This window comes from Crinia signifera, chromosome 1 (genome assembly GCF_055691185.1).
Source record: "Crinia signifera chromosome 1, ASM5569118v1, whole genome shotgun sequence".
Classification (NCBI taxonomy): domain Eukaryota; kingdom Metazoa; phylum Chordata; class Amphibia; order Anura; family Myobatrachidae; genus Crinia; species Crinia signifera.
Genome location: NC_139217.1, coordinates 383550838 through 383565962, shown reverse-complemented (window position 1 = coordinate 383565962; position 15125 = coordinate 383550838). Strand labels below are relative to the sequence as shown.

Genomic DNA, 15125 nt, shown 5'->3' with positions numbered 1-15125 from the left:
CCCCCTGCTGCCGGTTCCCTGAATCCCTTCTCCTTCTGAGGGGAGGAGAGCGCGCATCGCGCATCTCTCCTACCCCTTACTGTGCATCCTGTGGGGGCATAGCAGTTTGTGGCACTGTGGGGGCATACCAGCATTTTGGCACTGTGGGGGCATACCCGGCACCATGTGGTGCATACTTGGCACCGTGGGGGGCATATGTGTATCTGGCACTATTGGGGGCATATGTATATATGGCACTGCACTATTGGAGGCATATTTGTATCACACCCACCCAAGGTGTCAAAATAGACTACGCCCCTTTTTTTGGCGCATGTGCCTTCGGCGCACGCATGATGTCGGCCCTTTAGTTTGACTACCGATATTTTTCGGCTCTTTACCTCTGACCGGTTGGCCACCCCTGCCCTAGTCCAACACAGCACTCAAATTACTGTTCTTTTAGGAACTGGGGTACCAACTTCAGCATGCATGTGTGCCTCAAAACCCACGACAAAAAGCGCATAGTTTGTATCAAAGATATAATAATGTCAAGTAAAAAATATATAAGCAAAACAAATACACAGGTATCAGGCAATGTGCTGCACAGCAGTAAGTCAGTCTGCTACAATAAGGATGGCATGTCTACTGATTATTGTTAGTTATAGTTAGTCTGCCGCCATAAATTAATATTGAGACCCTGTCTTAGACCGCTACTCATAACAGCAGCCAGACCCCACAGTGCTGATAACTTAGGGCCTTATTTTGGTTCATTCTTTCTGACAAAATCCTTCTTAGATGGACAAAACCATGTGCACTGCAGGGGGGCAGATGTAACATGTGCAGAAAGAATTAGATTTGGGTGAGTAATTTTGTTTCTGTGCAGGGAAAATACTGACTGCTTTATTTTTACACTGCAATATAGATCTCACTTTGAAGTAAAACCCCACCCAAATCTAATTCTCTCTGCACATGTTACATCTGCCCCACCTGCAGTGCACATGGTTTTGCCCATCTAAGAAGGATTTTGTCAGAAAGAATGAACCAAAATAAGGCCCTTAGAGACTCCAAATGACATGGAAATCTTTACATGTTGTGATCTATTTTAGAATTTCTGTCTTCTCTCTGGCCTGGTTTAGAGGTGGATACAATGCCGACGATTGTGCAAGTGATTTTGTTTGTACTGCACATGCAGAGTTGCTCTTTACACACGTGGTGATTGGTTAGTGACAGTTCACCTGAAGGATATATTTTCACAGATCTGTTGCATGCATCCAAAACTGCGGTGCAATTAACAGATGCAATGCGATGCGCGCTCCTGCGCAAATCACATCGCACAGCACAAAAAGTATGTGCTGCCCCTACATTTTGAACTAGATTGCACCATATAAAGTAAAAAATGCACGGTGCTTTAGCCCATCGCATGCATTTTGAACTACATGCAACGCATGGGCGGCATTCGTTTTTCTAAACATTTATAAAAACATTTTCTTCAAAACATTATGAACTTTGATGAAGGAATAATACTAGGAAAGTGTGTAAAATAATTGAGTGTCACTTTGAAGCAAATAAATCCCAGTCCTTGGTATGCTGCAACAAATTTAATCTACATGAATTGAAGTTTAAAGCAGATTATTTTATTAGTACATAGTCATAAAATATTGCAGCCTGACCTTAGCTGGTTTACACACTGCCTCCCTTATCAGCATCTCCACACAGGGTCACAGAATTGCATGTCGATACTTGTTTAATGGGTAAAGTTCAGTAAGTAGCCCAGCATGCACTGGGACACCTGACTGTGTTACATTGACGTATGCAGGGTTCACCAACAACATAGTTTAACAAGTGCCTGCTGTAGTGTTTAAATGTTAAATGTTGTGTCGCTAATGTACTGTTCTAAAATAATATGAAATATTCTATATTATAGACCTGTATATCTAATATGAAGGATGGGTTCTATGTAGAGGTGGATGTAGAGATAGCCACTGACCATATATAATTCATAATCATCGACGGCATGAGACCGAAGCCAAATGAAATTTGCCGTCGATGGGAGGACCAGATGGTTTCCCATCATCGATGGCACAGCATAACTGTGCGTGTGTGTGTATGTGTGAGTTCTGACAGTAGTCAGGGGTGTCTAAAATACTGAGTGACATGTCACTCTTTAGGGTAGATATACTAAGCCATTGAGAGTAATAAAGTGGAAAGAGAAAGTATCAACCTCATTTTTTTTATTAAACACAGCCTGTAACATGGCAGTTAGGAGCTGGTTGGCTGGTACTTTGTAACTCTTCACTTTATCACTCTCCAATGCATAGTACATCTGCCCCTTGGTGTTTTTGCTGCACTGAGCATGTGCTTGCACAGACTGGTAATGACAATGTTTGTGTATTTGAGCATTTAGGCTGTGTCCTATGTGCTTTTGACATTGCTGACGTTGGCTGCTGCTGGTTCTGCAGGTCATTACAGATTGGAGTCTGGTGTTGGCCCATGCCTATTAGCACCACCATCTTCTTGCTTCACAATGGTAAGAAGTGCAGGCGGTGTTGGGGTCAGTTTTGTGGAGTGGTGGAATCCTAAGAATTTCCCACCAGCCCCGAGTTGTCAAAGAGACACCAACAATAGCACGCTTTGGCATAAACTTTTTTTTCATTTTTAAGGAATCTTTTAAAATGCCATTGCGATGTATTCAATAAAATAGGCTTTAACCCCCCAGCTTAGAACGCTCTTTGTAATCCTTGTAGAAGCCATTCATCGCCATAAAGGAATGGCAAAAATTTCTTGGTATGATAAGCTATTTCACACAAGTGCAGAATAACGCTCGAACACTGAAGCCTTATTTGTATTTTTTTGCTGGTCTTGCATAAGCAACTTTGTGCTAATACAAACAAGTCCTTCACTGGTGTACAGCCACACATCAAAACTTGTGCGAGTTCTAATGTGAGAGAGTAAGCATCTGAGTTTGCTAGTTCAGCAACACGCTCATAACATGCCCCAACTTTGTGTACGACTAGCCTAGCCGCCTCCCAGTAACTGCCCAAAGGCACTTCATACAGTATACTGTACATTCAGTATTCCACTGTGTGTTCAAACTACCTGTGTGAACGTAGTGAATGCACACTAGAAAATGCTCAGAGCACCGCAGTGGTTTGTTTTATCTGTATACATTTAATAGGAATTCTATTCAATGAATGATTATTATCCATTCAATCTGCTGACTTGGAAAGTTGAAATTCCATCTCAAGATCTTGCAAATAAAAGGAGTTTTAGGGGGGCATTCGCCTAAGTGAAAACTGCACTTTTCTCCATTTTTTAGGGCGAAGGGAGATTCACCCAATTGAAAAGGACGGATAGTTTTTCAACTAGATGAAAAATTTGGATGTGGCGTAAAACACATGGATCAGTGAATTAGTCACCAATCCACATGTTTTTGCCACATTGCTGGTGAAAAGCCACATTTTGACTTAATGCACTGCCCATTTTGTCTCTGTTCACTGTGATAGCCTGATCTAGTCAAAATTGCCTTGCCTGCACAGTCTATTTTCCCAAGTGATATCGCCCACAGGGGAAACACTTGCGGTTTTGGCTAACCTATTAGGTAATTTTGTTTCTGTGCAGGGTAAATAATGGCTTTATTTATACACTACAATTTAGTTTGAACACACACCAAACCTCTCTGCACATTACACCGGCCCCAGTGGCGTAAATATATTTTATGCACCCCTCCCGCCAATATTATGGCAGCGCACCGCCACCCCCCCTCCCCAGTCGCCCATGCCCCCCGGCTGCCAATGCCCCCTTCCCCCCCATGCGTTACCTCTCCACACAGCAGGGGCCCGCAAAACTTGGCTTCTGCAATGAAAAACGGACCATCACAAAATGTCCGCCCCCATACAGCAGACAGTTTCAGGGAACAGTCTGCTATATGGGGGCAGACATTTTAGGATTGTCTGTCACCATAGCATCAGAACAAGCCAGGAGGGGAGCCGGGACCACAGCAGAGGGGAGCCGGGACAATCAAATCTGCGGGTCTGTGGCGACGGCGGCGTTACAATAGCCCCCACACTTACACAGCGCCTCCCCGCTATTGTGGGGGCTGCAGGGCTATTGTTAAGCCACTGACCGGCCCCAACAGCAGTGCAGCATGGTTTTGTTCATTTGACGGAAAAAAAAGAAGGGCTTCAAAAGGGATCAAGGGCCTTATTCAGATTGATTCGATATTTTTGGGTCTGCGAATGTGCATTTCTGCACACACCCTACGCACCGAGCAGGGGGCAGAGAAGGGTGGGGGGTGCCGGGCAGCCCCATTAGCATATGGGAAAGCCTAGCATTACATGGGCGTCCTCAGGCTAATGAGGCTGTGACGACATGCGGGGGGTGGGCAGCTGCACGCCCTGTCCATGCACAGAGCGCCCGCAGATTGGAGTGACTATATAGGTCTCTCTGAACTGCGTGCGCAGGAGAAATAATTCGATGGTCGGCGACCATCAAATGATTTCTCCCCGCCTGTGAATAGATGATTATGTAAATCATCCATTCGCAGCCGTGCGGGGGATACTGTGTGCGAGTGGGGGGTGGCCGGCACTGTGAATTTCGCAGCCTTGCGAGTCAATCAGAATAAGGTCCCAAGTCTGTATAAGCCCCCGATTGTATTCTCATGCGTTATACATTAGTATTTTATAAGAACGTGAAGGCGGCATGCTCAGCAAAGCTTACACATTCTGTTCTGTCTAAACCAGTTCTACAGTTTCAGCCTCACCCTACTGACTGCAATCTGAAAGCGGGAGGTGCTGTTCCCTGAATACCTTGAAGGCCTTTTGTGAAATGACTATGTAGATTGGTGATAAGAAGTCTGCATCATAATACATGGGTGTCAGGAGCAAGAATTACATGGGCAGCCTTTCAAAGAAACAGGTCAGCCATCGGCAACATGCAGCTCCTGATTCATCAGGGCATTTATGGCTGGAGATGGTGATATTGGGGCACATGTCAAGCCTTGGAGAGTGATATATAACCAGCCAATCACCTCCTAACTGCTATGTTGCAGGCCGTATAGTGAAAAAAAAAGGACCATAAAACCTCAGGAAAAGATGCACAGCAATCTTTCATATACATCCTTAAAGAAACCTCCAAGAAGGAACCAAACAGCCTATCCACTAACCGAGGTTTCAGGGTCCTGTTTTCACTTTACATTGCTATTGAGGGGGTTGGTGGTGTTACAGATTGTTTTTTCTTCTTACCTCAAACTAAAGGTGACCATACATCTACAGATTGATTGTCAGATTGGGCTGGTTGGGACGAAAACCTGGTAATATTTGATTGACAGGTTTTGGCAGTTTTCCAGCATTTCAAAGCAAATGGTCAACGGTCATTTTCTCTCATCCATTACAAGGATTTTGTTCCAACCAGCCCAATCTGACAATCAATCTGTAGATGTATGGCCCACATTAGGCTGCTCTCAGCACAATCTTTATCACACCTATTTTTTTTTTTTTTTCATTTTCATGTTGCAGGGCGTGTTTGAGGAATGACAGAATCTTGTTGGTTAGTACCTTATTTCTCTGCAAGGCTTGGAGCTTCTGCTGAAAATTTAACAGCATATAGAAACGGAACATTCATAACCTTTACATTATAGAGTTTCCCCCTTCTACCCAATTCTGTCACAAAACACAAAAAAACAGTTTAGGCTTTTTTTTTTTTTCTCTCTTTAAGTTTATTTTTTTTTTAAATAAAATGGAGGAAGCAAGTTTAGCCAAACATGGACAGGCAGTGAATATAAAGTCGATGGATTCATTTACATAGTAAATTTTTACAATATATAAATTTGAGCTGTGGGGTAATTGAAGTTTAGTACATTGCTGAATTAAAAAAATTCAGAAAAGCTCAACCACCATCATAGAACTATTCTATATACAACAACTTAAGTTCCATAACTTAAGTATATTAGGGAATAAAAATTGCCTTTAACAAAAGGCAACAACCTAGAAAGTAATAAACCCATAAAAATGTTGGGATCAGAGTGAAATGTCCATTCCTCTTGTAAATATAGAGCCTATGTGAAAATGATTAAAAAAAAAAAAATTAAGGAAAAAGCCCACACGAGCACAAACATTTTAGCAGGAGGGCCATGAAAATATGACTGCCGTTCCTTATTGACCTGTATGCTACATGCTAAAGTACAGATATGGTCATTTTTTGTAACAACTCATTTGCTGTTTCAGTAAAACATCAGGCTCTGTGGAATGGTGTTCCTCATCTTGTGATCAATAGATCAGTGATTGAACAAGATCAAGAACTGAAATTGGAAAAATACAGCAAGTGGTGCAGATCCTGCAGCTAGTGAGAAACATGCCACCATGGTTAGGTCTCATATTACACGACATGTAGAGTGCTACAGATGTACGCAATATGAAACAGATCTATTCCGGTTGAATAGCCAGATGGCCAATGCAGACACATCATTGTTATTGTATAATTTGTATAGATCAGTGATGGCTAACCTTGACACTCCAGCTGTTCTTGAACTACACATCCCAGCATGCCCTGCATCAGTTTTAGCATGGGCAAATAGCAAAACTGTAGCAAGGCATGTTGGGATGTGTAGTTCAATAACATCTGGAGTGTCAAGGTTAGCCATCACTGTTAAAAAATAGGCACCCATAGCTACATGTAGGAGGACACTGTGGGTTTTGAGAGCAACAGCCATTGGGCATTAAGAACATATGCTGGATGGCACCAATTTTTTGCCTCAGAGATGGATATAAAACACTTAAGTACTATCATAAAAACACAAGCTGGTATATGAAAGATAAATAATAATCGGTTTGTGGCAATTAGAACACAGGAAGGTATTTAGAAGGGGTCATCGTCAGTCTCTGGACTAGTATTCCAGAAAAGGGTGGGGTCACCAAGAGGCAAAAGATCACAGGACTGGTGCATGTCGACAACATTAAGGAGCTGAGGGAAAAGTTCAGAGGTAAAAGTGTCCTCCCAAACCTGCCCAGCGTTCAAAGGAGAAGACATGTCACTGAAGGGTGAAGTGCAGCCCTCGTAACCAGAGTCACTGCCTGTGTCCTGCAGGTTGGCTGGTTTCTCTGGATTTTCAGAGCAGGACAAGAAGCTCTGCATTCCAATTACACGACGGAGTTCCTCTTCTGGGAAATCTTGCTTCACACATACGGGGGCGGCCACAACACATGTAGGGCTAACAGATGCTTCCTCCATTTTAATTTCTAGCTCCGAGTCTTCCTCTGAGCATAGGGGTTTTGTGTAGACATGATCGAATCGGATTAATTCATTAATGGCCTCCAGCTTGTTTGATGTGGTCCCCAAAGGAGAAGATGGGGCGGTGGGTATGGAATCGGATTCAGCTCTTTTAACCTCCTCCTCTTGCTGGTTCCAGGGCAACTCTCCTTCACAAGTAAGCAACATGTCTGAGTCCAGACTTTCCAGTAAGCCCAGCAAGATATCAGACTGTAAGACAATGGCAAACATCAGGGTCATTCTTAAGTCAAAGAAATATGCAAACCGTTCATGTGCAAATTGGGCAAGAGAACATGCAAGAGAGTCTCCAGAAGTGTTTAAAGGTTAATAAAAAGTTTTTAATGGAATAAATTGATAAATACAAGCTGTAAAAGGACATTCTAACATATTTTATTTGGCAATATCTCAATATTTCATTATCTGGCTTTTATAAAGGTCATGTCATTGTTTAGCTGGAGATTATTTGATGTTCTAAAGGTTTAATTGTTTTAGGTTTCTTACTGATTTAACAATGTTTGTTGTTCCTGCTTTGCTAATTTATGTGCACAATGCCACCAGAATTTCCAGCCAGCAAAAGCTCCAGAGAAGAGAGGTCAGCTGGGGGCTGCTAATACCATCAAAAAAGGTACTTTTTATTTATTTTACTACAGAGGGAGGTGTAGACAGACACACCCAGCAAACATTTGCATTTATGCAAATGACATACATACTGCAATTAACAGAACAGAATACATTACGTAAAAGGGGTTTTACTTAGGCTTCGAGACAAAAGTTGCAATACACAACATGTACTTAAGCAAATATACACAGGTGATGTACTACAGTATCATTATATAGCATGTCACCTTTTTGTTTAGCCTTCATTACAAAGCAGAGAGATGACCTGAGAGCTTACCTCACAGTCTGAAGAATCAGGGCTGTCAGGATCCATGTAGACGCTGTCAGGTTCGGGGACATCTGGGCCTGCTCCTGCTGCAGAGGGGCACATAGTCTGAGTGCTGCGGACTCAGCGGACCCGGTCACCGTCCTGACCTCATCTTCTCTGGACTGGATCAGAACCTACAGACAATAGAGATTGAAGAGTCACTTCTGGAATCAGGGACCATAACCGAACAAGGCCCTAGAATTAGGATATGCAGTTTCCAAAGTTCATACAACTTACAAGATGGTAACGCATTCTAAAATGAGAGGATGATACTACAGAGTGTGTAATAAGATTCCCTTGTACAGCTGAGAATAGAATACCAGCTTGTCACTGTGAAAGACACCATCCTCTCCCAGCAAAGTGCTCGGGCGGTTGTAAGACAATAAGGGAAAGTTGGGCATGGTCACTAGTTTATATAGCAAGCTGCATCCTAATCAGTGAATTAGCCAAGGGCCTTTACATTTTGCAAGAAATATATGGTCTTGCATGGAGTACTCCCTATTCACACCTTCCATTCTGTGCGAAGCTAGAAAATGACAAGCTGGCTCAGATGATATATATAAGAGGACAGTGTTCCTGCAAACACATGGAAGTCAATAGAATCCAAGCTAACAGCTTGTGTGACAGGGGAGGGGTAAGCAAATAAAGCACGTAATTGCCTGGAGCCTGTCCGCAAGTCATTGAGCGATAAAACGTGTGTTCTACTCCATCTCTCAACTTCCTGACCATAAAACATTTATAAACAAGGTTGATGTACAGTACCAACTGTATCCAAGAAGAGTACATCATCCCTGTGTTCTTGAGAATTAGGTGTGTATAATATTTTATATTGTAGATTACATACACACAGATGTGTCCACACACATCATTGCTGCAGTTGCACCAAACAGCCTGGTCCCGTGTGACTAGCATTAGGCTTTTTTTTGCTGATAATTCATCTTAGCCACAATGCGATGCAACTAGGATGCGCCAAGAGAGTCAATTTATTTGACAAGTGACACTCTCTGAACCTATATTTTAAGCGCTATGGTGCAAGGGCACAGCTTCTTTGCATATCAAGTTCCATTGTGCTACTTTAATCACAATGTGACCAAGATAATGATGCAGCTCCTGCGGGCTCCGCTGGCTGCCTCCTCCTCCCTGCACCCGGAAGGGAATGTAGGGGCTAGGGAGGAGGAGGTCACCGGTCCGGGCAGCTCAGCAGTGTGCTGCACGGACTCAGGTGAGGGGGTTGCGATAAGAAGCCCATAGGCGTCTATGGGTATCGACAGCTTTTGCTGGCGATACCCCCCGCAGCGAAAACCCAATAACGGGGCTTTTACCGCAATTTCCGCATAGAGCTTCCCGCCCTATTTATCATTATGACATGGTTCAGATCTCATGAATGTATGGTGTGTTTTGTTTGTGCTGTACATTTAGATACTCCATGGTTATAGTGGAAGTCAAGCGAGAGTACAAAACTCACATCAACCTCTTCTTCCTCCTTCACCTCCAGGGCATCAAGGCCCAGTCTTTGACGTAGTTCTTGGTTTTCGGTCAACAGACCATGTGTCTTTTCTCGCAAAACCTTATTTTCAATAATGAGTTTTTCATTCTGGAAAGGAACATGGGAATGATAAAGTTTCCTGATATCATCAAAAGTAAAAAAAAAAAAAAAAAAAAAAGTATTTTTGGCATGCTTAAAGCAATGACAATATATAGTAATGCAATACATTATAACAATCACCTAAATGTAATAAACCAATAATTGGAATGTAGCCTTTATTAAAGAACTATCAATGGCAAAACTAAAGCCTACCAGAAAGCATTCAGATCTTTCTGACAATATCATTGTCCAGAAAAGAGTAGAAGTCTCAAATTAATTAATGATAAATGGTTCACCAGCCAATCAGCTCCCAACTATCATTTGTCAAATGCATGCCAATTGACTGGAGTACCATTTCTTATATGCAAAGCGTATGCTACAATTGGTTGATCAATCAGCCTCATGGTGCTGGCATTGGGAAGGAGTGGATTGCATCGGTGTATGCTCATCCACAGAAGATCTGACTAGAAATTCATAAGACTAAACCAACATTTTATAGGCATTATTCCTACGGAACAGGAAAGAAAAAAATCCACCGCGCAGCACCTAGAGACAACTGCACGTCTCAACTCCGGCTGGTTGCGCAACTAAATAAAACACTTTTACTAGGCAGTAATGCTTTAAGCAATAAGAATCACCACATTGCACCATCTATGACTAAACACTGAGATTGTGTAATTATACCTCCATTTCAAGATCCAACACTTGCTGCTCAAGTTCACTCATTCTGGCTTTTTTTCGGTCCCTCGCCGTTTGGGCTGCCACTCTGTTTTTTAATTTCCTAATTCAAAAAAATATATAAAAAAGAAAATTGAGAAAAATGAAGCAGCAATGTAAACACCACAATACACTGACAAGGACTGGAACCAGGGCAACCATGACACAACACAAGTTATGGAGGTGTATTCAATGTGGTGGCAAGGGGGGTTTGTACGGTTAGGAAAAGCCATGCTCACCATATTCAATGTTTTGTCAGAATGCTCGCCGATCCCCTTAAAAAGCCGCAAATTCAGTGAGCCCCATCATTTTGATGGCCACACTTGACGTTTCCACCTCGCTGAAAGGAATCAACGAGGTGGAAATGGCAAGTGAAGAGTATGGCGTTGAATATTCTAATGCCTTGGCACTGCTCAATGTCATAGCATTGAATATACCTATCTATAAAGTATCTCTATACCTATCTATATCTCTAAGCTTGCAGTGAGAGCATACAGGGGTGGGGGAGCAGGGTTTCTAGAACGCCAGGAAGATAAGTGGGAAACCCTTATAAACTCTATTACACGAGGTATAACCCCGTAAAAAAACAGTAGCAGGTTATTTCTAGCCCAGGAAGAGGCAGTAATTACAGAATGTTGCATCAGCTAATTTATGCTGCTGAGTAAGACCAACAGATGGCCTAATTCCTCGTCACATCCTGATGTTTTATTAAGAAAGAACCTACTTGCATGCCAAACTCACATGAGACCTACACTGACAGTTTTGTATATTTACCATTATGTGGGTTTATAGATTTAAAGATGTTGCAACTAGATTCTAGCAATTTTCTTTGAGGAGGCGTTATATAAATAAGAATCGGATTGTTGCTATGGGAAACATCTCTTCTATAAATCCACATTTTATATACCCCCAGTCTGGTTTGAGTCACATATACACAAACTTGTGAAAATCATGGAATATGCAGAACAATACTACACATTTTCCTAAAGGAAGTTACAAGCGTCAGTAGGAATGTATACTGCCAGCTGGAATGTCCAGGAACAACAATTCTCCAATATATGTAATACAGTGTAGCTTTTCTAAAGGTGCCCATACACGGTGCGTTTTGTGTGCGATTCGCACATCCCATCGATGCGATCTAGTTCAAAACACATACAATTATTGTTCCATGTGTGGGCACCCTAAAGGTGCCCATACACTAGTAAGATTTATCTTCAGATCTGGCTGGTTGGAACAAAAACATGGTTATGGATGAGTGACAGTTTGTCAGTTTCCAGCATTTTCAAGCAAATGGTCAACTGTCATTTGCTCTCATCCATAACCATGTTTTTGTTCCAACCGGCCAGATCTGAAGATAAATCTGCGTGTGTATGGCCACGAACTAGGTACTAGATAGAAGTTTGCAGTACAGTGAACCTACACAGGTGGATTTATTGCAGCACTAATCCATTAAGCATATGGCAGCTTCCAGGTTTTTGCCGTTGTGGGATTAATGACTTGTCCAAGTAGTAACATGTGGCGGCCTACAGCACATATTCCCTGCAATACTTTATTACATGAGAAGGATAACTGTACTTTTAAAACAAGAGGATTCCTTTAAGTAGATTAGGTCCAAATTGGCATACATGTCAGCACAGCTTTGTAACAGAGTTTTAGGTTTTATAAGACGCAGCAGTGTTTAGGCTCCTGAAGTACTGTGCAGAGGGATTACTGGATATAAGAACAGCTAACACAATGCAGCCTTTGACCTGTAGTCAGGGCAAGCCTAGATTTGGAGGCAGTGTTCACTTCTACCACTAGGAGAGGTGTCTGCTTGTTCACCCCGCCAACTGCCAAAACATGGCAGGTGGGGTGGCATGGTCTCCTGGCAATGATGAGATTCACAATACCAGTTACTGTTATAGAGCATATGGTGCGTACACACGGTTCGATTCCATGTCTATTAGATATGGACTATTCAACCTGCTCTGAAGTTTTTTCTACTCCTTTTCGATTTCCATTATTTTCTATTAGATTTGCTATCAACACTGGCTTTAGGCAGGAGATGGACATCGAATCAAATGCTGCAGAGAACACATTAGATTTGCACTATCTACTATTAGATTTCCACTATATAGTCTTGGCTGCAAAGACTATTTTTCTATTCGATTTACACTGGAGCGCGCATTGGGATTGAATCTGCATCCAATGTAGAAAAACCATTTGATACCCATTTGATTTTGCTTCTATAATCAAAATCTAATAGAGAAGTAGTGCATATCTCACCGTGTGTATTTAGATCATAAGGCAATCAAATCAAATTTTCAGCATCCCAAACACTGGTGCCCTAGGTAACACCATATGTTTCACATTAGTGCAGACTAAAAATTATGGATTACCTGCTCACGATTCAAACTCAATTTTGTTACCTTGTGTATGATTGAATCACTAGTTGATTCAGGCTAGATACATCTTGGTGCTGTCCCTAGTAAGGCAAATAGCAGGACAGATGTACATGTGCAATAGATGAGGAATTTGAGGAAATTATTGGCCTCTGCCCATTAAAATTGCATTTCAGATATGCATAAGCACCGATAAAAGATTCCGTGGATCAAAATATCGACATTTCTTGACCAAATCGTGATTAGAGTACGTGAAAACAAATACACTCCAAATAATGGAATTCTCTAGATTTTTCATACAGCTCACTGGATGTCACAAGTACTGGCGTCTAGATACCATAGGCAGATAATGCATAGCTTGGCTGCAAGGAATGCGGGCAAAGTACAGAGAATGAGATCACATGCTTTCCTGACCATAAGGAACCCATGATATAATCAGTACATTTCTGTGTAAAGCACAAAACCCCCCATCATTTCCTCTTCCTACAGAGAACTGGCTGGTTCTGTTATTACAGGATACTAATGTTCAGGTCATAACTTAGGCTATGCGCTCAGCATGATGGCAATTTAAGTAACCCCTCAGTGGGATTAGAGAAGAGTGACTGGCAAGGCAGAGGTGGCACATGCCTGGCATGGTTCCTGAGCATTCAGCGCTCATTTGGGTTGTAGCCACTAGTACAGAAACACAGAACTCATTTTACTATAGGACCCAGCAATGCAGAGACCAGAAACCCTCTCACTATACAATAATCCAAACTAGGAATGTAGGCAGTCACTACTACAAAGATCCTGCATGTAAATATTTCTTAGTAAACATTCAGCAAGGGAACAGATTCGGAATTTCCTAATATACAGAGAGCCCAGCTAGCCCCATGGCACACATTACATGGAGTGTCATCATGCTGCCTACACTACAGGGTTGCGCAAGCTGGGGTGCCGGGAAGGAACAGGAGATGGGCAGAACACACATGTATTCAGCATTCCCAGTGACGTCACAGCCTTGGAGCAGCTCCCTGACCTGCCACGCAGGCAGCAGCACCAGGCTCCCCTTACAGGAATCATGCCGGCATAAAGGGGAGATCTGACAGCAATAGTGCCGCCACGCAACTCATCTGTGGCTGTTATGGCACTACAAGTCTCAGCATACTCAAATAAGCCACGGACGGCCCTGTAGCTCGGTATTTGCTTGACGACTATTTACCATACACACTGACAGCACCGACCCTGCCCAACCACACACATTCCATGACAGCTATGTGCCCCCAGTAACCCCCGGGAGTGTCAGGGTAACCGCACCTCCTGAGCGCCTTCTCCTCCGGGCTCAGATGTGTTAGCCGCTGTCGCTTCCTCGGGGGGACATCGCCGCTGTCAGAATCCGGGCTGCCGGGGCTGTGTATGGGCAGCATGACGGACGCCAGGGGGCTGCAGTCCCGTTGCTCGGACTGGTTCCCGTGGAAGAATATGACTTTGGGGGCTCCCATGACCACCATGTCCGGGTGCAGGCGGCGGCTGGAGGAAGAGCTGGCACCCGGCGATACTATACACTATACTGTACTGACCGCACAGCTGCCATTCATATCTAGCCAGCGTGTCCCCTCCCTATTGGACAAGCCCATTGACGTCAGGGAGCCCCGCCTGCCACTGGGCTGAAGGAGAAGAAGCTGCTGAACCGGGTCCCCCAGTCTCTGCCCCCCCAATGCCCATATGTTATCGCCCCTTCCCGCACTGGAACCTTTATGTCCCATCCCAGCACTACGGGCGTACTGGGAATCTCATGTCAGTATGGATGCTATTCTTCCTGCTAAATGTCGGCATGGTTGTGCTGTCATATTAGGGCTATAATTACCCCCTTCCCACAAGTACCTACAGTCGTTTAATTATTTTGTCACTTTTCCCTGTGTGACAGTTTTGTCTCCAAATAGATAAGACATTTAAATAGAGAATTCTGTGTCAGCCCATACACAACACATCATACCCAGAGCTGGGCAGTGTTGCATAGAGCAATGATCTCCCAGCTTTATCCTACCAGGAATTATACACAGTGCAATAGCTGCATCTGAAACAAGCATCAATAGCAGTAAAGCATGAACCACTGCACTGCTAGTGCTCAGGTGCTCTTACATTATAGTCAGATGCATTGTGGTGCTCACTGCTCAGGTGCTCTTACATTGCGGATGCATTCTACATAGTTACATAGTAGATAAGGCTGAATAAAGACTTGCATCCATCGAGTTCAACCTATGTGCTCATTATAGTCAGATGCATTCTGGTACTCACT

At 43.1% G+C, this 15125-nt stretch overlaps 1 protein-coding gene across 1 annotated transcript; it reads right to left on the bottom strand.

Annotated features, from left to right (window-relative positions):
* Nucleotides 1-5664: 5664 nt before the first annotated feature.
* On the bottom strand, nucleotides 5665-14440 carry XBP1 (X-box binding protein 1). The gene is given in 6 exon segments (XM_083151490.1): nucleotides 5665-7449; nucleotides 8135-8242; nucleotides 8245-8298; nucleotides 9630-9758; nucleotides 10434-10530; nucleotides 14144-14440. Coding segments are annotated over 6 exon segments (1203 nt in total). The 5' UTR covers nucleotides 14338-14440; the 3' UTR covers nucleotides 5665-6828.
* Nucleotides 14441-15125: the final 685 nt, after the last annotated feature.